Source organism: Tauraco erythrolophus, chromosome 25, assembly GCF_009769465.1.
Source record: "Tauraco erythrolophus isolate bTauEry1 chromosome 25, bTauEry1.pri, whole genome shotgun sequence".
Taxonomy (NCBI): domain Eukaryota; kingdom Metazoa; phylum Chordata; class Aves; order Musophagiformes; family Musophagidae; genus Tauraco; species Tauraco erythrolophus.
The window spans coordinates 1,612,148-1,633,413 of NC_141489.1; the positions used below are offsets into that span (position 1 = coordinate 1,612,148).

The following is a 21,266-nucleotide window of genomic DNA, read 5'->3' on the forward strand; positions in this document are numbered from 1 at the left end:
ATGGATCGTGGGATTTTAGGAAAATTACTGCCTCATGCAGGGGAGCGGGTGGGAGGCACAGAGACAGCACCAGCATCACCCCTGGTTCATTCTGAACACACACGTGGCATCAGGGCAGCACGTCATGCAGCCCACTTTCACTTTCAAATACATGCAAGAACTTGGATAAATTCTTTTGCAAAGCCAGGCGATCCAACTGTCCCCCCCCACCGCTCTTGTAAGAGGTGACCAGGACTAAGCAACCTGCTGAAAACAGACTGCAGCTCCTTGCAGAGACCACCTGCGAGGTCCTGCTCACTCCCGGGGATCTGAAGGCTTCGAGCACAGCACCGATCCCAGTTTTGGGGCTGTGACTCAGCCCATGCAGCCCCCAGTTCCCACTTCTCCATCCATGCAGCCCAAGCAGTGGCTGAGCCAAGCTTTTCTCCAAGGGCTACGCAGCAAACTGCAGGATAGCTGCAGCTCCTGTCCCTCCCCAGACCACATGAAACGGGTCTTTGCGGGTCTTAAGAAGCCCACGGGCTGCACTCGGGAACTCGCGTGCTCCAGAATTAGCAATTATCTATTTACACAATCAGCATTATCACCTCTGCCCAAGGACAAATGTGGTCAAATGAGGGTAAATGAGCAGAAAGCAGCTGCGTGCGGAGGAGTCCGGGCGAGAGCGGCTGCCTTAGAGCCGCGCTGTCGGAGCAGGAGAGCACAGACAGGCAACCACAGACCTGCCAGAGCAGCACATACCTCAGTAACGCAGCAGTGCAGGAAACTCAAGAATAAAAATAGCTGCCTCAGCCTCGCTGAAAAAAAAAAAAAAAAAAAGAGAACCCCCCCCTCTACACACACAAAGAAACCCAACATTGCAGATGTGGTTTGCAAAAAGGGGAAAAGGCAAGTCAGCAAGCAGCAGCTCGCTGCCTGCTCCCCTCCGCAGCCCTGCGGTGCACGGCGTGGCAGGGGAACCCACCCTCCAGCCAGCTTCCTCCCCAAAAAATAATACACCACCACCTCCCTGCTCCAGGTCTTGTCTTGCTGGACATCACCGGCTGCCACGGCCCATCAGCACCATCCCAGCGCCTGCTGCTGCCCGGGGCGGGTGGGAGTCAACAGCAGGGTCCCAGTGGAATGGGAAATATCCTGCCCATGTGAGGACAGCCATCCCATGAGCATCTGATGGGTATCGGCCAGGAGACCCCAGCCAGCCCCAGTCCTTTGCCAGCACGTGGGGGCGCACAGAGGATGTGGCTGTACCCACCAAATGAGCCTAAATTAACCCCCCACAGCCCCCCCAAACATCCAAGAATAAGATGGAAAAGGACGAGAATCAGTTTTTAGACAAACAACAGATCACAGACTGCTTGAAGGATATAGTTAAATCTCTGTTTAGATTAATCTGATTAGAGGGGATATAATAGCATGTGCCCAGGCTCCCTCCGGGCACCGGCACGGCAAGATTTCCCGCTGGGATACGGCACCAAGGCAGACATTTCGCCAAGCCACTGCCTGCAGCTTGCTGCAGAGAAATTCCTGCGTTAAGACTCCAATCAGGATAAAATCCGATTCTGCAGGAGGGTCCTGCGCTCACCAGGAGCGACGGACACCGGGCGGACACCGCGCTGCAGAACCGGGCACGGGTTTGCCGGTTATTTAACTGCTCGTGCCGTTCTGGCCACGGTTCCTGCTGTCCCAGCAGCCGGTGCCGCTGGAGCACGGATGTCGGGGTGGGTGATATCCTCACCCACCTCCCTGCCAGACGCTCCAGCAAAGGCTCAGCTACTCAAAGAGGCAGCACGGAGGGAATCAGGCCTTTCTGTTATTCCAGAGGTGACCAAAACCCCTTCCCAGCAGCCAACGAGCTCCGGTGGCCGCAGCAGCAGGTGTCAGAGGAGTTGGCATTTAAGGGTGCTGCACCCCAGCTGCTCCTGGGACAAATCCTTTCCTCTTCTGCAGGGGTGGCAGGTGTTACAGTGATGGGGAGGATGGTGGCTGCTGGGCAGACCCAGGAGCAAACGGCACCAGCAGGAGACGGGCATCTTTTTGTCCAAACCCAGGTGCCATTGGGCAGCTGCTGGGGGAGTCGGGGCTTAATTAACAGTAGTGTTAATCCAATAAGGCACTACCTCAGCTCGCAGGGGCACGAGAGGACAGCCCTGAGACTCGTCTCTTGTTTTACCCCAGTCACCTCTCACATCCCAGAGCCCTTTCCTGAGTTTCTTGGAAGTCACTGCCAGACTCGTACCAAGGTCACAGAAAACAAAGCCACCTTTTAAGTACAGACGCACTCCCAGGTCACTAATTCTCCATTCCCAGATCAGGTCTGGAAGGCAACAGGCCATGCAGACCAGCCCCAGACCTGCTTTGAGGATGGGAACAGAGCTCCATCCCACTCCTACGAGGAGAGCCAAGGGCCATCGTCACTTCCCGGGGTCTTTGCAAATCCAGAAGATTTTTTCCTGGTGCTCAGCAGCAGCTTTTACAGAAATCCTCACCTCTAACAGCTGGGTCCCCCGAAGGGCAGAGGAGCAGGGGCTGCAGGCAGCCCCAGGCTGGCAGGAAAGCCGCAGTGCCAGACACACGGCTCCCTCGAAGGGCAAATGCCATTCTTAAGTCGCGTGCGCTGCCAGGCAGAGCTTACGGCTCAGCCACGGCCCAGGAGCTCCTGTACTATCTGCTGGTGCTGCCAGCAGAAATCATCCCATTGCCATGGCAACCGCATCCCATGCCCTGGGCATGCTAATAACGCTTGGGAGAAGATGAGTCCCCGGCAGCAGCCTCCGGATGCAGCAAGGAGGGAAGCCCCAGTCACTGCGAGGGCTGGAAACAGAGAAATTCATCCCTGCGGAGCTCAGAAACCAAAAATCCATGGATGTAGGGGAGAAAAATTAAAAATAATCTGAAAGACAACCAACAGCCCCACTTCTGCGTTTGCAGGAACGCCGCAGGCACGGCGGGCTGTGCCCTGCTGCAGCCACGGTCTGGCGAGGGAGAGGCAGAGACGGGCACAGACCGCACGCACTGAGCTAGAATTAGGTTTCCGCTTCTGATAGATTTTTGAGGAAACCTCCCGAGGATTTGAGGCAGCTTCTTACTCAGCCCCGAGCCCCTGCAGACAGCTGGCAGCAGGCAGGAGGAATCTGGCCGTCTGCGCCAGGCGCAGGAAGAAACACACACGTTGAGTGTTTTCCCCTCAGATTTCAGCATCGCTTTTCTCCCCGGCTCATGAGATCTGCCTGATAAAAAAGCATTTCAGTCCTTGGGTGATTTAAGGCTGGGGGGGGGTTCCTGACACAGGAGCAGCGACAGTTCCACCCCCCCCCATTGCCAAAGTCACCGCTCCCCCCTGCCCAGCTGGCACCAACAGACACCCAGATCCCCGCCACACACCGGAGAGGGGGAAACCCCCATCTCCTGTGCACGAGAATCAGCCACAGCGACAGTCAGCAACAAATTAAATGTTAATGAGAAGGCAGCGAGCGAACCGCCTCGGGATGGAGCGCGGGAGGCAGCGCGTGCGTGGGAACGGGGCGTCTGCGGGATCCGCGGCGGAGACGGGCACGTCCGTCCTCGCGTGGGGGGTCCCGTGGGGGAGCAGACCCAGTTCCCCCCCTTCTTGCAAAGCCAAGGAAGGAGCGGAGCTGTGGGTCCTCACCACCCTCCACAGGTCCTGGCTGGGGACGCCGGGCAGGGGGAAGGTGTTTGCTGCTCAACCCACCTCGCTCTGGCAGAAGCGGCATCAGCAACACACCGAACCCACCTGCACCATCACCCAGCAGCCACCCTCACCAGGGACCGGAGCCGAAGGCTTCCCAAACCAGGACCAGCGGGAATTCCGGTGCTCGCTGCAGCAGCCTCCACGCAGTGCTGAGCCCAAAGTCCGTGGAGGAGGAGGGCTGCCGAAGGCATCGCGCTGCAGGAGCTTGTCTGGCCGCTGCCAGCGGGTCCCCGACCCGCATCACGCTGGTGGACGCTCCCATAACACGTGCTCACACCTGCCCTGACACCCTTCGCTCCCTCCTTCTCCTGCAGAAACGCTTCTTTCCGAAGCTACTGCAGCAGGTGGGGAACAGCACAGGGAACAGAAGTCACGTTAAGGGAAGATGGAGCCGTGAAGGGCCAGTGGGAAAACCCTCCGGGCTCCACCGGCTTCGGGCACAGGCACTGAGAAAACAAACAGGGAGAAGCTGCTTCAAACCATCCCTCTTCTGACGAGCTGCGAGGAAATAACGAGTCCCACGCACCCTCAGACGTGACACTTGGGTAAAGTCTGCTGCGAAGTGATGGCTCTTCACGAGCCGGGGAAAAACACGCCCGTGCGAGGTTCCTGCAGGGAGGTGCCCCCGTTCCTGCTGCTGGCTGCTGCTACAAGATCCAAACGCTTTGCTCCTGTTTTGGTGGGAGCATCGCAGTGTTTTCCCTGCCGGAGGGTACGGGGATGTGGGAGGGAGAAGCAGGATGGGAGCCAAGTTTCAGTGGCTCTCAGGGAATTGCCCAGCGCTCCACGGCTTCGGTGATGCTGTGACAGCCAAGCTGGCGGTTGCGGAGCAGGAGGGTGCGGAGCCCGGGCAGGATGCGTGTGTGTCCAGCCCTCAGCATCCCTAGAGCCGCTCCATCAGCCAGGAGGGCACCGATTATTGCACTGATGGTTGCCAGTCTTGGGGGCAGAGCCAGTGGATTGGCCTCGCGCTTCAGGGTCTCCCCTCGCAGCCACCGCTGGCATCCATCCTGGCATCCATCCTCCACCTGATTAGAGTCTAACAAATGGCACACGCAGGATCCCTCCCCCTGCCCGATAACCCGCCGCGGGGGGCTGCTGTCGGATTAAGCGAAGCGGCACGCGAGGATGTGGGGCAGGGGGACACGTGACGGAGCGAAGGCTCAGCAGGCGCCGACAGAAACATCCCCCCCCCCCTTTAATCCGCAGCTCCGCAGGACCACGGGTGACTACACCCATCGGGAGAGATGCTAAGAAAAGCCATGTCATTTCACACGTGGCAAAAGTAATGGAAGAGTCAGGTAAGGAGAGGAGGAGGGACAGTCTTGCTTCCTAGAGGTTGCGTGCCCGCGTGGGCAACCAGCCCCCAGCTGCGCACGGGGCATTCTTACCCCCGCAGAGACAAACAGCTCCAAAACTGTTCACTTTCTGCATGGCAGCAGCACCTCCAGCCCAGCCAGTGCCATCCACAGAGAAGTCAGACACTTGCCACTCTTGGAAACCCACAAAAACCCCAGTCCCCACGGATCCTCCAAAAAGAGGAGCTTTACAAGACCCTGCACACGAACCCTCGGCGCGATACCCTGGTGAGGCTGCACCACTCCGGCCGTGGCGGCCAGAAATAAGGCATTTTGTGTAGCGCTGCTAAATCAGGTCACTCAAGTCTCCTCCAGCCGGATAGAGCCCATCTGGCTCCTGCACTGGGACTCGTTTGAGCGTGGCAGCTCCGTGGCAGACAGGAGCTCACCCCGCTGTTAACAGCGAGTCACAGGGATCCCGTGGGAGAAGGGTCCGTCTGCCCTTCCCCGAGCAGCTCTGCCTTCCCCCCAGCATCCCTGCGGACACCCGCGGCAGAAGGAGCTCCCCGGGTTTGTTCGAGGAGCCGTGAGCGATGACTGCACCACCAAAAGCAAGGCTGAGGCAGGAAGCTCCTTTAGCAGGGACGTGAGAAAGCAAACACAGACCCCCTCCTCCCATACATCGGCCAGAAACAGCCCCACACCAGCACCCTGGTCCTGGTTTCCTTGTGACCCAGAAGTTGACAACACCTGGGCAGTATTTTCACCTTTCCAGACCCAGAGCAGGAGCGTAAAGGGTTCACCAGGGATCTCACTTCCAGAACACTGTGACTCCCCAAGCACTTGCACCCCATCACATCCCAGTCCTGCCCTAAAAAGCAGGATGTGCCCCCCAGAGCTGCCTTCCCAGGAAGCCAAGTTGAGTGGCAGCACTTGAACTTCTGCCTTTGGAGCTTCACACGAGCTGGAAACAAAGTTAGACTCTTCCAATGAAGAAACTGGTGGGACACATCTGTAAAAACCTCGTGTAAGCACATTCACAGCACCATCCAGCCACAGTACAAAGCTGACGGACGCGCAGCTGTCGGCTACAGGACCCAGACTCGGCATCTTCTGCGTGACTCACACCCAAAGCTGTTCCTACAGCAAAGCCAGTTTACACCACAGACCATGTGCGAGATGACTGAGTGTTCAGAAGAGCCTCTCCAGCTCCAAGTGTTGCTTATGTTCAATACAAGCTGCTTTAAGCAAGTGCTTTTGGCAGACTCATCCAGCCAGCAGCAGCACAGGCTTCAGCACTGGATGTGAATGCACCATCCCTTCCCCACCCATGGACCTGCACCATCCAGAGGTGATGGTCACCTTTGTGCTGTCCCTTCCTCACCCATGGACCTGTGCCATCCAGAGGTGACAGTCACCTTTGTGCCTCCGTATCAGGGTTTCAGGAGAGAAGAGTTTAAACAAAGGAAGTAATAGGCTCTGCTCTGCCAGAAGGTTCCCAAGTTCACATCCTGCTTTTCAAAGAGCTGCTGATTCCTGGGGACAAGCTTAAAAAGAAAATAAACTGTTCTTTTTTTAAATAATAAAAGCCACACCACGCCACTTTGCAGAGGGCTCGCAAACATCCTACTCTAAAACCAGCCTGTTTTCACAAACCTGCTTTAATCCGCAACGGAAAGATTCCAAGTGAATGCAGGAGAACGGGGGTTGCCAAGCTGCGAAGTCAGGAGTCACTTTGGGAAAGGGCTCTGCTCATCTTGCTGCTCCCACCTCCCACCACTGAGCCCCACAAAAAACAGAGCGGGGCCTGTCCCGTCCTCCCCCCGCTGCTGTTGATGGGAACAGAACAGGCATCGCAACGGAGCTGGGTTTTTCCACAAGGTTTCTTGGCCCCAGGCACGGATAAGCAAGTTTAGGAAAGTCAACATTCATCTGCAGCCTTCCCCCTCACCCCAGCAAGGTCAATGCCGGGCAGCCTTTACACAGGCTCAGCCCAAACCCTGCGAGGCATCACTGGTTTAAACTCATCTCCAGTAGCATCCGCTGCAGGGAGAAACCAGCCATGGGGAGGAGGTAACGGCCGCAGGTGGGCTGGAGGGAGCAGAGCCCTGCAGAAGGGGTTGGGATTCTATGGAATTCTATAAGGTTCTATAAGAAACCTGTCTGGTTTCCAGGAGGAACAGCATCAGCTGCGAGAGGTCCGTGGTGCACAGGCAGCACTTGGAGCAAACCCTTCCCAAGGCCTTCAGAAAACAGACACTCCACCCCAAAGAGGATTTGCTTATGCCTGCAGCCTTCCAGCCACTAAATCAGGACAGCTTTCCCACATCCCATCTCCCCTGCGGAAGCTGAGCTCCTTCCCAAACACAGCAGGGGCAAAGCAGAAGCACCCTGTGTCCCCCAGCTCCTCAAAGCCACATGTGTTGGGGTCTGTCCCCCCACCAGCAGCATACAGGAACCCCAGCTTTCGTTTACACCGAGACAAAAAGCAGAGTCTGTTCCGAGCTCCGCGGCAAAGTGTGCACACGGAGACAGGGAGGCACTTCTCATGCAGAAATCCAGCGCAAATAAAGCATCGGATAAACACCTGGACTCTGTCCCAGCAACACAGTTGTTCCTCTTTCCCTTCCCCCCCCCCCAAACTTGGAAAAATCACTTTATTAATGCAGTAGGCTGCTACCAGATGGAGCAGAGAGGGATGCCAAGAACAAATCACTGGCTCCTTGTGAAGCTCGGAGCTGCTCACTAACTTTTTCCAAGCAAGGAGTTAGCCCAAAGGTATTGGACTGCTTGCTCTGAATGGAAAGGCAACAATTTCAACTGGGAGAGATCCACCAGGGAGGCTCTTTGGGTCAGCACCAGGAATTAGAGGTTTTACAGCTCCCATTCAGAGCCACCATGCCCCGGTAACACCAGATGCAAGGTGTGGGTAACTGGGCAGGGCAGCTGCCAAGCTGGGAGCCGCTTGCCCTGACTCAGGGAAGAGGAACATCAGCCCCACGATCGCCCGGGACACACTGGCACACACGGCACTGCCGCACCACGTACGGCTTCTCCGCAAGGAAACGTTCTCTCCTCGAAGGAAAGCTGAAGCCGCACAAACACGGCAGACGGAGGGAGCGGGGACCCCGGCGACACACCTACGTGAGATATTTTTGGCAGTCTCGCTTTGCCTTTAGCCCCTTTTTGCAGAAATAAAAAGCAGTTCAGCACAAGGGATGCAGAGATGCAGCAGCACCCCAATTTCCTTGTGCTCCGTGCCGGACTACGGCGACGGAGAGCAGAGGGCTCGGCCGCAGCACCATGTCCCCGCGCACGTTCCAACAAAGGACACGGCCAGGCTGCCTCTCCTTGGGGGAGGAGGGACTGCTGAGCACGTAGACCATTAACTTCCTGCCAGCCAGTCTGAAGGAAATAAATAATCCAGCACCGTGGGGCGTGCAGGCAGCCCAGAGCCCCTCCGATCAGCCGTGCTGGGTGCCAGGGATGCACGCGTGCAGCCAGAGCCGGGCTTTCCCAGCAGAGATACATCCCACGGGACGATTGCTCGTACATCGGCACGAATTCGGGCAAACCCACAGCTCCCAGAGAAAGTCCAGCCTCGGCTCTCATCCCGGTGTCCTCAAGGGAGATGAGCAGAACAGCCTCGTAGACAAGAGAGGTGGCAAAGGAGCCGCTCGCGGGATGCTGCTCCTTCTCCCCGTGCCAGGCGCACGCGGGCTCCGTTCCGCATCCCAACAGCGTCTCTGCCCCGTGGCACCGACTCCCGGACCCAACATACAGCTTTGGACTCTCCGACAGGATTTCCAAGGCACGATCCGTGCTGCACATGGAGCCACCACCGCGGCGCAGCCCAGCGGTGCCCAGGGCTGTCTGGAAGGAGGGAGCGGAGCCCCAGTGCCGCAGGTACCCCCTCCGTTTGGGGCTGAGGGACCCAGCCCCGAGCACAGAGCTCCGTTAGCCCTTTGGCACAACTCCAAACTTGAAGATTATATATAACATATTTGGGAGCAGCTGGTCCCCTCGACCAGCCCCGCTCTCCCCCACCCTTCATTTGGAGAAGCCTCAAACTTCACCTGGATGTTGCTCTTCCTCCACTCCCACCTCTCAGTTCAAAGTGCTCATGTAAAGAGACAAGCCCAGCCCCAAATTTTGCTTCCAGTGAACCACCAACCACCCCAGTACCCTCATCGGAAGAGGAACAGTGAGAAGGGGGCAGATGGTCATGTCCACCACCAAGAAAGTTTCCCAACACTGATGAGCACGGAGGGCAGAGTTAACCAGCCACCTTCTTGAAAGGCTTCACACAGATTTATTGCTGGGGTAATGTCAGATAGGGAGGAAGCCCAGCCCTCTTCCTCCTGCTCTCTTGAAGAAAGAAACTCAGGAATTTGGCAGAAGGCCACAGCTCAAACAGAGGAGACCCTGTGCTAAGGCATGTTCAGAAAAGCAGCTTCTTCTCTGCCAGGATAAACGTTGCTTTTCCACCCCCTTCTTGAGGAATGGAAGATGTTGCCCCTCAACTCCAACATCAGGAAAAGCTGTTTGGAAAGGGTGGGCTCCTCCTGGGCTGGCAAGGTAGGAAGAACAAAGTGTTTAATGGGGGTTTCTGTGCACAGCTTGAACATCCCGGGCTACAGGCGAGACAGACAACTGCCTCTTCTTCAGGGCGGCTGTTAAAGGGTTAAGACAGCAAGCCAGCATCAAAGGGAGCTCTTGAGCAGAGGGGGTTGAGAAACTGAGATGGGTCGAGGTTGCGCAGACTCCTTGGAATCTCAGGAATTTCCCATTATTATCCCACTTCCCTTCCAGCAGCCTGAAGGGAGAGAGCACAAGAACAGGACCCCAGACCCAGCAGCAGAAGCACCAGGGATGGGCATGCCCAGCACACAGCTCTGCCCCAGCTGCTATCAGGGTGTGCAGATCCAGAGAAATCAGGGCACTACAAACAGCTCGGGGGTCTTATCTCCTGCAGCTCCCTGAAAATGACAGTCAGCTCACAGATCCCAGGCTGGTTGGGCCACCATCACGGTAGGGTGAGACCCCTGCACAGTCCAAGCACAAGCCTCCCTCTAAGCAACAGTTCACCCAGACCACAGGCTTCCCACCCCTCACTGCTGCGGAAAGTTCCCAGTTTCACCTCAAAAGCCAGAGCTCCGATAGCGCTGGTGGCCCCCACACAACTCCATAACCAAGAGTTATTTGCTACTTTCACACAATTGCCACCTGCACTCCAGGTTAGACCCCAGGACACAGCCATTACCAGCTGATCTCAATCTCATCCCAATCCAAGGTCATCATCAACACCCAAGATCAGCAATAACCAACCTACAAAGGAGCTACAGAAGTGGGAAGTTTTTGCAGAGGCACCACATGGCTGATGGTCTCACTGCTTCTCCTTTCTACTTCTCTTAGACATCAGTAGGGTAATACCTGTCTTACAAGGATGTTGTCAGGATTAAAGTCTGTAGAGCACTCTGTGAACGGACCACGCTACGCAGTGCTAAGCAGCATTATGGAATTTTCTTTCTAAGAACTCTTAATGTATAAGCAGCAGCTACAAAAATCTTATTGCAAAGCTGCTTTATGAACATCAAGAAACACGTCGGGTACGTAGAGCTCAGCGCTTCCCCACGGACTGGGACGGGGCAGCATTCCTTACGCAGCAGCGGAGCACAGAAAGCTGTGCACAATTAAGGGTTCTTCTTGGTAAGAAGAGAAAAGTGGGGAGCAGTGAACACCCACCACTCAGAAGTAGCAAACTGGGGTGCAGCACAGGCAGCTGCTCTCATTCTACCCATGTCCCACACTGCTTCCCCCTCCCCAAAAAGGGCATCGCTCCTCTGCCCAGACACCTGTATTCAGTTGGGGTGGTATAAGCACCTTTATTCCCTCTTTTTTAAGGGGATACAGATTAAGAAAAACTCCATGTTAAGTGCCTGCCTGTATTCGAATTTTATTCACCTTTTGTCTGCCCAAGCTGGGCCTGGAGAGCAGCCCCAGCTGCTATTTAAGCCTGGAAAACACTGTTTTAACACCAGCATTAACTGGCCTGTGTGACCCTTTCACATGCACTCCCAAAAAACGCTGTGGAGCAGCAGGGAGAGAGTTTCTGCAAAGACCAGGGCTCCCCACACCCCTCATTTTGGGAGGTGAGGACCAGTGCTTAACAGGGAGGAGGATCCAGCAAATCCTACAGCATCTCCCGGGCCCAACGCTTTCTCAGCAGCAACGAGAGCAGGCAGCAGAGACTTACGCGTTGCAATACGGCTTCTTCTCGTAGCCCTTGTAGTTTTTCATGTTTAGGGTCATCTTGCAGGTCTCGCAGTGGAAACATGCTTTATGCCAGAACTGGAAACAGAGACAAGAGAATCATTAACACTTGTAAAACAGGGCCACGTCCCGCTAGACCCGCACAACTCCAACTCAGCAGCTCCTCCAGCCTAGAGGTGTCAGCAACGGCACCCACGACCCCTGCAAAACCTAGAGGACAGATATTCTTGCTAGTTTAGGACACAGGTAAATCCTCCCCGACCCTCCCAATGCATCTTATCTCAACAGGGCAGCAGCACTCGCGACTTGCATTACAGCAGCATCTTGCTCCCTTATCTCCAAGGCCAGGAATTCATCGGGCTCAGCCAAATATAGGGCAGGAGAAGCCTCTTACTATGAAAAAGGCACAACGCAAACCCCTGTGAGCAGGGAGGCTGACAGCAGAGCTAGCTGTGGTGTGCAGGCTTCAAAGTAGCTTTTTTTTTTTCCTTTTTTTTTGCTGATGTTAGCCAAGAGATAGCCAGCAGAGCAGGTCAGGTGAGGCTGCAGAGACACCGAGCCAAGGAAACAAAGACAGAGAAGAAAAGGTTCTCACGAGCAGCAGACAGTCCGACACAGCCACCACCCTCCTGCCTGCGATGCCGGTGGCTAATCCCCCACCTCCCAAACCCTACAGCCCCAGAGGATGCAGGACCACCCCGAGAGCTCCCCAAGCCTGAGCAGCTTCCGAAGCTGGAAGGAGCCTGGTGAGAACAGCTCGGAGCTGCTACCGAGCAGCTCTGCAGTTCCACCCCACGCAGACGGAGGTTCATGCCCTGCCAGTCACCGAGTGACCACGCTTCATGCATCCTCTGGCAGCCCCAGCCCTGGGGACCGGAGGAGCCTGGTGTGACCATCCCAGGGACCAAGCCAGGCACCACCAGAAGCAAAGTGCACAGGCAGGAGCTGAGCTGGAACTGTGCAACAGGGAAACACACAGCCCGAAGCAACGCCTTTACTCGCTCGTAGTAAGGCAGTCCTGCCCTAGGGTTGCCCTTTTCCCACAGCCTCCCTGCTCAGCTGACTCCCCCCGCACAGCCCAGCCTCACCCAGTGAAACCAGGGAAAGAACAAGCCCAAAGCCACATGAGCAGCTCATAATACCGAGTCGATTGCAGTCAACAAGCCTGCAGTGTGACACCCAGGACTGGGAGCCAGGCACACATTCACCACGCTCTGAGCAAACCCAGGGAGAACAGCTGGTGGCTGTTGCTATGATTTCCACCCTTAAGCTTTAAAAAAATAAGTCATTTCCACCACTGCAACTACTGGCTCAGTCTCCATTCCTGCATGGAGACGGCGAGAGCCAAGCCTAAGCCCTGGTGCCACCTACCCGCAGGTACCACACCCCGGTGCACAAACACTGCTCTGGCTCTACCAGACTATGACTCAGCCCAGAAGGACAATTTGCTTCGTTTCAGTTGCTCAGAGCAACATATTTGTTCTTTCCCTCTAGTCACACCAGCTCCCCCAGAGCTTGCTGCTAAGCGCTAGAGGGGCTTCTCACCACACCGTTCACCGCCCCGTGCCCACATCCTCCTTCACTCCCAGCCTGCGGAGGATTATTTCTCTCCCTCCCAAGCTTCCAGTCTCCTTAAGGACAGACAGATCAACAGCTGAGTCCAGAGTTCTTCAGGCATCTTGAAAGTTGCAGCCTTTCACTGGAGCTACAGCCACATCAGAGGTAATTAACAGACCTCTCCGAGCTCGTCAGCATCCACAGCACCGTAAGAGCTGTGCATAAATGCCCGAGATGCCACTGTAAATATGTAGAGATGAACTGACAGCCAACGTGACTCCACAGCCTCCTCCTCCCAGGAACACCCAGGCTCCCGAGAGCCAAGGAGTACCTGGCACAGCCAGCTGTCCCCATGCCCGTGGCAGCCTCCACAACAAGCACAGCAGAAGCGAGGCACTCAGGTGGCCATCACCCCCAGCCACAGAGCAATTAACACTTATCCTTGCCTCGGTTTGCAGCAGGCATTGTGCAGCACAGGTGCTTCTGTCCTGCGGCTCTTACAAAGGACTTTCTGAGCCTGAGCAGGCAGCTGAGCTGCCCAGAGAGCACTACCCCTCTCCAAGTCCTGCTGCCACTAAACTTTGTCTTACCACTGCCAGTATTGATGCCAGAATCTAAACCAGCACTAAAAAGAGGGCTGCAACGGAGCTGGCACAGGGGAGCAGCGGTTATGTAGGCTTCCAGCACCGCTCCCACTCACCCTCCAGCACGGCTGCAGAGAAAGAGGACAAATTTCAAATAGGTTTTTAGAGAAGCATTAACTGCCTGTGCTTTCCAACCCCAGGTCTGAAGCACTCCGAACGTCTGGAGCTGATCCCAGGTATGACTGCCCCACGTCCCGGCAGGCCATGCTCTACGGGAAGCAGGGCTGGCTGCGGTCCAGGCAGGCTGCTCTCGGAGATGGAGCCCTTTCAGCAACTTTGCCACTCATGGCAGACTAGATCTGGGGAGAGAGCTCACAGCCACATCGGTGTACCCGTTTATAGGACATGCCACAGTCGCACAACATCCCTCCCCTGAGCAAAGCCATTGCTCCACACCTGGGAGCGAGCATCACTCCAGACTCAAGGCTTAGAGGACAACATAAGGAGAGACTCCTTGGGCTGAAGGTAAAATCCTTGATTAGGTTCAATGCACTGTAACAGCTAATTCTAACTTCTACTCCATCTAGAAAAAGTCACCTAACATCAGCTCTACATGGGTTCAGCAGTTGCAGCTGCAACCACCGAAGCCTGCGACACCCGCTCCAGCGCCGGGCGGCACAGGAGATGTCACTTCCCCAGCGGAAGCAGCCACATCACCCAGCACCTTATCCGGAGAGCTGGGGGGGACGGGTGGGGGAAGGGAACAACACCCACTTCCCCAAGCCCGAGCAGGGCATTTGCCTTTCACAAGGTGACAAAGCGAAAAGCCAAGAGGCAGAAGTCCCAGGCGGAGTTTCACCCAAGCCAGAGCTTGTCAACTGCTGCGCCGCGTTCGCCGAGCCCCACGAAGCACCGATTTGCTGTAAATCTCAACACGGAAACAGGCTTTCCCGATTTCACTACCGGGAGAGAACCAAGCCCTTGTCAACACACCAGCACAGGCACCGAGAGCTTCAAGGCCATGACATGCACTTTCTCCCCCAGAAGCCCTTCGTTATTGCTGCCCGTGGTTCCACTCCGGTACTGGCAGCCCTTATGCAAATGCCAGGGCTGCCCTTTCGACTTTGCTCAGGGTAGGGCGAGAACAGGGGCACGGCTGCTCTAACAACACCGTGCTTATCCCATGCTTTTATGGGAAGTGGCTAGGCTCTTCCAGCCACCACCTCACCCACCAGAAACCCCAGGAAAATTTAACAGAGGGGGAATTTGCAAGGGGGAAGCCATCTGATTAGGGGTGTGCTGTATCACAAGGCTGACCACGCACTGATTTGTAGCCAGAGAAAGCTGGGAAGACCTCTGGAAGTACAAGATGCCGACTGCAGCCTCCTGCCTGCTCCCAAAAAGCTAGAATACGTGGTCTCAGGACACACATCAGTCGTGCCCTCATGGCAGCCCACAACTGCCAGCTCCAAAGTAGCACAAACCCCAGATGCTGCCTGCACAGAAGGAAGCAACAGGTCACCCAGTTCCTCCCTTCTAATTATCCCCCTCGGCTACAGGAGCCCAGCGCAGGCTCCGGGAGACGGAGCCACTTCGCTGCTCCCAACAACCAGGACGGTCCCTGGGACACAGGGCTGAGAGTTCAGCTTCGAGCCATTCCCAGCTCAAGGAAGAAACCTCATCTGTGAAAAATGCGAGCAACAGGGTCTGCTGGAGCTCAGGAATGCCGCTGCCGACATCCCCACATTCTTGGAGTTACTTTTTTTAGTCCTCAAACTGCTCGTCCCAGAAGCCTGGAAGAGGAGGGGGAGGAGAGCAGCTCCGCTCTCCAGGAGGGGTCAGTTCAGAGGAAAATCCCCCGGGAGCCGGGCAAAGACGGAGGCCCCCCCATCGCCGCCCCCCACCTCCAGCACCAGCTCCATGGAGGCTTGATTTTTCGACGGGAAAAATACTCAAAAACGAGAGACTCCAAGCACTCCCGCCCCACGTTAAGGCGGGCAGCACAGACCAGAAAGACTGAAATCTGGAACAGAAAAGTATCAATTGGGATGGAATATGAAAAAAAAAAAATAAAACCCAAAAAAAAAGCTCGGCTAATGCGAACCAGATGAGGTTCCCCGCTGCAGGGGAAGCGTTAACTGTTGCTTTCCATCGGCCTCCGCGGGCAACCGGCTGCTGCTTTTTAATTATATATAAGCGAACCGGCGACCGGCTCCGGGAAAGCGCTCCCGCCCGCCGTCCCCCCGCCCGGTACACCGGAACGTGGGTCCTGGGGCAACCGGGTGCCGTAACGGGCACTGAGATGGCGGGGAGGGGGGGCGGCGTGGTGGGACCGCGCGGTATAAGCGGGGGAAGGAAGGATAATCCCACCCAGGGGCAGCCCCACGGGAGACCTCATGGTCCACGGGCGCAACACCGACCTTATCCAAGCAGTTCACCTTCTCGGTGGGATACACGATCTTCCCGCAGCGGGCACAGTTGGGATTCATGGCTGAGCCGCCCGCTCCGCTCCCACCCGGCGCCGCCGCTTCTTCTGGGCCGCCGCCCGCGCTGCCGCGACCCTAAATAGGCGGCGGGGGGGTGGGTGGGGGGGTGATGGGGGGGTGGGAGGGGGAAGAGGGAGGGGCCACGCGTGGGCGGGGCGCCCACCCACGCGTGCGTACACGCACACGTGCGCCCTTGCGCACAGCGCGGCGTGGGCGGGCGCGCTCCCGCGTCCGTCCGTCCGTCCGTCCGTCCGTCCCCGCTGCCGCCCCCGCGTGGGGGATGGCGCGAAGCGATCACGGCGCGGCCGCAGCGGCGGGCGGAGGGGGTATAGCTCAGTGGTAGAGCATTTGACTGCAGATCAAGAGGTCCCCGGTTCAAATCCGGGTGCCCCCTAAATGCTGAGTTTTCAGATTTTTTTCGTGGTTTTTTTTTTTTCAAAGAGCAACAGAAAATACAGACTCGTTTGGGGTTCTTCTTAACGGGTGGAGGCTCGCGTGGGTGAAAGGAAGCACCTTCGTCTCCCTGTCTAGCGCGTGGCATGCGGTTACCGAATCCGATTTCCGCCCAGGTTTCAGTTTTTAGCGTATTTTCATGGAAACGCAGCGACACGAGGCGTCTCGACCTCTGCAAAGGCAGCTCCAGCCCCCTGGGGTAACACACGACCCCAGTTCGTGGGGGTTCTTCCAGGGCGACGTGCAGCGAGTCAGGCGGGCAGCGTTGGTTTGGGTTATTACATTACAAAAGGCTTAGTAAGAACACGAATTCGGTTTCTATCAGGAGATAACGACACCTTAATTCTGCTTTCCCCGGAGCCTGTTACAAAAGAACCAGCCTTAGCAATCACTATTTGTAGGCAGGCTTTAATAAAGCACACCCACATCAAACAAGGCTGTGCTCTGGCTCTCTTCCCTCTTTACTCGTTTCAGGATGCGGCTTAAAATTGGCTTCCTTCGATTTAAAAGCAGTTTTATCTGATCCTCTCACAAAGGCGCCCACTCCTTCCCTTTCTGATCTCCTCACCCAACGCTTCCCAGCTCCCCTGAACCAGCCTCCCACCCTTTCCTGGCCTATCGCAGCTTAAAATAAGACAAGCTTTTCTGCTTATCCAGCTCTTTGGGATGCTGTGGGTGGTTTTTCCTCTCTTGGCTCAGGAGATGCTGCTGGGTGAGGGAGGCTCTTCATCACCCAGACGTTTTGGGAGGGGATGCTCTCCACGCACCACGGTTCAGCCTCACCCCGGCTGCTGCTGCGTCCCCGGGGCAGCCAAGGGCATCGCTCCGCCAAGACCCGGCTCCAGCGGTGGCTTTTCCTTTCTCTTTTATTATTTTCTTTCCACGAGCTGCATCACATGTGATGTCTGAAACATCCGTCCCCGTCCCCTCGATCGGGCTGATGCTGCAACCTGGCCTTGGCTTTCCTCCTGGCACCTTTGCATGGGTGATGGGTGCGAGCTGATGTCCTGGGACCCTGCTCCAGGAGACGTGCCGGGCAGCACTGTGTGGTGATATGTTTCCATTTTTACGCCAGATAACGCTTCGGTGCTTGTCTCTCATTAGCTGCAAACCACACGTTTACTGTTAGCGGTTGATTTTCTAGCTGTGAAATGACAGGATGCTTCCTTGCTTTCTGAAGTTATTATCTTAAATATGTATTTCTCATTATTTGCTTTCAAGCTGTCAGGATGCTTTCTTAGCTCTGCACGGAGCGCTCAGAGGACCAGGTAGATGAAATATTACAAGCGGCATCGCTTGTGTTTTCCTCCTGAAATTAGGTTTAGGCGATTCCTGAGTAAATAAAAAAATCATTTACTGCCGTTAGGCAAAAATCTCTTTCACTTTGTAGCTAAATCACACCAGAATTTGCAGAATCACTAGGGCTGAAAAATTCCCGTGGAGGCACAACCCAGACAAGGGCGATTCCTTCTGATAACAGAAAATTTTATTTCTTGACGTGCTGTCAAGAGCACGGCGAGGGATGCCGCACGCTGCAGCAGCCCTCCTGAGAAACCGCTCCCGGCAGGAGCCAGGAATCGTGGGCATAACTCGGCTGCCTACAAATGTTTTCCACTAGCTTGGAAAACAACTAATTCCTGCTCTTTTGCTGCTAACGCTCTCGGCCCCCCAACCTCCGTGCATGGCTCCTTGCCGGTGCCCATCGGGAGGGGGGACACCCGGTGCACCGACCCCTCCTGCTCGGCGGCTCCAGGTGTGAGAGGCACCGGGAGGGGGGTCGTGGCCGCCGGTCCCTCCCCGGGCGGCCCCAGCAGGACGGGCCCGGCGGGAGGAAGAGGAGGAGGACGAGGAGGGTGTCCCGCCGCGGGCGCTGCGCGGTGAAGACGGAGCGGAGAGAAACGCTCGGTAACCGGGGGTATAGCTCAGTGGCAGAGCATTTGACTGCAGATCAAGAGGTCCCCGGTTCAAATCCGGGTGCCCCCTTGTTTTTATTTTCTTCCCCTTTTCCTTCTCCTTTCTTCTCCCTCCCCTCCTCCAAAGGCAAAATTATAAAAAGAAGGATTTTCGCCCCAAATTATTTCCGGTGGGGTCTGGGCTCAAAGCCTTTCCCGGAGCCCCGTTGCACCGCTGGGCCCGGTCGGAGCCAGCCCGTGGCACACGTGCAGAGCGGGGAGCGCAGCCCCGCTGGGCCGCAGCCGCTCCCGTCCCCCGCCGGTGCCGCCGGTACCGGGGAGCGCCGCTCCCCGCCGCCTCTAGGGGGCGCCGCGGGGCCCCGCTGCCGGCGCCACGTGACTTCCCCGCCGCGCCGGCTTCGTCACGTGACGTCCGCCGCGCGCGGTGGGCGGGGCGAGCCCATATCCCGGCGTGCCGCGGGGGTCGCCGTCTCTTCCGGCGCCAAGATGTCGAAGCGAGGTGAGGCGGGCGCGGGGCCGGTTCCATCCGGCTCCATCCGGGGTCCCGGGGCGGGGGGCGCCCCCGGCGCTGCTCGGGCGGGATCTGGCGGAGCCGCCTCCCGCCGAACGGCCGGGAGCGGCGGCCGCAGCCGGTATCCCGGACCCCCTGCCGGGGCGGCGCGGGCTCCCCGCTGCTGGCGGCCTGTTGGCGCTCCGCCGCCGGGCTCTTAATGCTCTTCTCGACCCCCAGGACGCGGCGGCTCCTCCGGTGCGAAGTTCCGCATCTCCCTCGGTCTCCCGGTGGGAGCTGTGATCAACTGTGCGGACAACACAGGTGAGGGCGGCCGGGACCGGGACTGGGGCCGGGCCGGGGCAATCCAGCGGGAAAGAGGCGCCCGTTGTAAGGCGGAGGAAAACGAGCTGCTGGAAAAGTTTGTAAAAAAACACTTTTCCGCCTGAAAATGAACTGGTTGGGCCCGTGCTCGCGGCTCAGCGGGATGTTGTTGAAAGAGGCAGCGGCTGCGGCGCTCCGGGTGGCACGACAGCCTGTGCTGGCCGCTTCCATCGGTGATTTGGGATGGGAAGCGTTTTTCCAGGCAGCCCAGTTCATGCCAGCGCGTCCCTCCGCAGGCGCCAAGAACCTGTACATCATCTCTGTCAAGGGCATCAAGGGGCGCTTGAACCGGCTGCCGGCGGCCGGCGTGGGTGACATGGTGATGGCCACCGTCAAGAAGGGCAAGCCGGAGCTGAGGAAGAAGGGTGAGTGTGGAGAGGAGTGTTGTGTCTGTGCCAGGAGCCCGCCCGTGCTGTCACATCCCTCCTTCCAGGGATGGAGAGGTGGGCTGCTCGCCAGAGAGGAGCACAGTTCCCCCCTCAAACCGTTTGGGAAGCGGGCACGGAATTCCTGGAGCTAGGTCCACCCTTCTGAAAAGCACTCGCTGGGTCTGCGTGCCGTGGCGCAGCGAGCTGTCGTGGAAGGGCAGAGCGAGGGCATCGCTTCTGGGTGAAGTGGCAGCCCGTGCTGCTCATTTCAATCAGCGGTGGGACATTCCGCCCTGGAAAAAGAGGTTTGCCACCGCTCTGGAGGAGAAGGTTGTCTGTGAATCGGTGGTGTGTTTAGAAATAAAGGTGGGAAAGTGGAAAAACACTGAATTGTCCAAGTGTAGACGCAGCTGTGAGTGCTACACAGTCAGTTTTAAGTAAACTGGAGCTTTTTTTAGTGAGGAACTGCAAAAAAACCCAACCAAGCGACCCCGAACCCGTGCACGGAGTTAAATGCTGCAGCAGAATGGTATCCCTGGGATATCTGCTGCTGGAACGCGCATAACACGATGTTTGGGATTCCGAGCTGCTCGTTTCTCCTTGCAGTCCACCCGGCAGTGGTCATCCGGCAGCGGAAGTCGTACCGGAGGAAAGACGGAGTGTTCCTCTATTTCGAAGACAACGCGGGAGTGATCGTGAATAACAAAGGCGAAATGAAAGGTACGGACACGGATCCTGCCGCGCCGGGCGAAAGGGGAGTGCGGAGAAGGGCAGGAGGTTGGCACTGCCAGGGGTCCTGGCTTTTCCTGCTGAAAAGGACCCGGGTTCCCCTCAGCCTCGGGAGAGCACGGTCAGGCTGAGCGAGGGTTTGTGTAAAACGTCACCCTGAACCACCTCAGCACCTACTAACATCCTCTTTTCCCTCTTTTCCCTTTTCCAGGCTCTGCAATCACAGGCCCTGTGGCCAAGGAGTGTGCGGATCTGTGGCCTAGGATCGCCTCCAACGCAGGGAGCATCGCGTAAACGCGTTCTCCATCAAATAAAAGTCCTCGTACCAAACAAGCAGTGTCTTTCTTGCCTCCTCTGCCGGGCGGGACAGTGGGACAATGAGGGAGTGAGCTCTGGGAAACCTCTTTATGGAACTCCTTCTGTGGATGCGTACTTGAGCGGGAAAGTGGGATTTGGAGTTTGAATATTCAGTGACAGGTCTCTTTCTCAGGCTGGTTCCCGCACTAAAAATAATCCCACACTGGGAGGTGTCTGTAAAAGCCCTTTGTACAAGGGCTCTCAAAATTGTAGGTCTGGAGTTTTTTTCCAGAATGGGTAATTTAACTGCTTAGAGATACTGGTCTGATTCTGCGGTGGGAGGGTGTCTGAAACTGGTCTGTGCCATGAGCTGCGGAGTTCGTGGTGGACAGCAGCTCTGAAGGATGTCTCTTAAACCTTGCTGAAGATGTGCGAGGACACATGGAACCCGCTGCTGCTGGCCGAGGTCAGGCTGAAGCTCGTGCCTCTAAACCCTCCATCCGTGGCGAAACAGGCCCTGGAATCATCGACTGGGAACTGCAGATGGAAGATCAGCAGAAAGGTTTCAAGACCAGAGCTGGAAGGTATGTCTGTGCAAAAGCTCCTCGTGCTAGGAGTCATAATGGTTTTCCTGCTCTTCCTCTCTGGATGAAGCAGAGCCGGGGATGTATTTGGATGTGAACTTCGGGTCAGTTTGTTTTCTGGTCCTCCTGGAGAAGGGCCAC

The 21,266-nt window shown here is 56.8% G+C and overlaps 2 protein-coding genes and 3 non-coding genes across 6 annotated transcripts in view; 4 read left to right on the top strand and 1 right to left on the bottom strand.

Moving 5' to 3' along the window:
• Positions 1-15,920, bottom strand: part of LASP1 (LIM and SH3 protein 1) — a 28,432-nt gene extending 12,512 nt beyond the window's left edge. For both annotated transcript variants that reach the window (XM_086626599.1, XM_086626600.1), the window contains exons 1-2: positions 15,842-15,920; positions 11,264-11,358 (exon numbers count right to left, since the gene is read on the bottom strand). In XM_086626599.1, the coding sequence (XP_086482725.1) occupies positions 11,264-11,358; positions 15,842-15,910 (164 nt within the window). In that variant the 5' untranslated portion in view covers positions 15,911-15,920. The remainder of the gene's footprint in view (positions 1-11,263; positions 11,359-15,841) is intronic.
• Positions 15,921-16,229: 309 nt separating this feature from the next.
• Positions 16,230-16,301, top strand: TRNAC-GCA (transfer RNA cysteine (anticodon GCA)). The gene has a single exon. It is a non-coding gene; the product is annotated as a tRNA-Cys (tRNA).
• Positions 16,302-18,271: 1,970 nt separating this feature from the next.
• On the top strand, positions 18,272-18,343 carry TRNAC-GCA (transfer RNA cysteine (anticodon GCA)). Its single transcript has one exon. It is a non-coding gene; the product is annotated as a tRNA-Cys (tRNA).
• A 372-nt stretch (positions 18,344-18,715) lies between these two features.
• RPL23 (ribosomal protein L23) lies at positions 18,716-20,571 on the top strand. Its single transcript, XM_086626535.1, has 5 exons — positions 18,716-18,772; positions 19,004-19,087; positions 19,384-19,512; positions 20,122-20,235; positions 20,456-20,571. The coding sequence occupies exons 1-5, from the start codon at positions 18,760-18,762 to the stop codon at positions 20,536-20,538; spliced, it is 423 nt and encodes a 140-aa protein (XP_086482661.1). The 5' UTR covers positions 18,716-18,759; the 3' UTR covers positions 20,539-20,571.
• On the top strand, positions 19,672-19,804 carry LOC147526936 (small nucleolar RNA SNORA21). Its single transcript, XR_015222877.1, has one exon. It is a non-coding gene; the product is annotated as a small nucleolar RNA SNORA21 (small nucleolar RNA).
• Positions 20,572-21,266: the final 695 nt, after the last annotated feature.

What these genes read in the sequence shown, in the direction of transcription:
- RPL23 (XM_086626535.1), top strand. An exon ending in GCCGGAGCTGAGGAAGAAGG is followed by an intron (nt 19,513 to 20,121) that starts GTGAGTGTGGAG and finishes TTCTCCTTGCAG; the next exon opens with TCCACCCGGCAGTGGTCATC. An exon ending in TAACAAAGGCGAAATGAAAG is followed by an intron (nt 20,236 to 20,455) that starts GTACGGACACGG and finishes TCCCTTTTCCAG; the next exon opens with GCTCTGCAATCACAGGCCCT.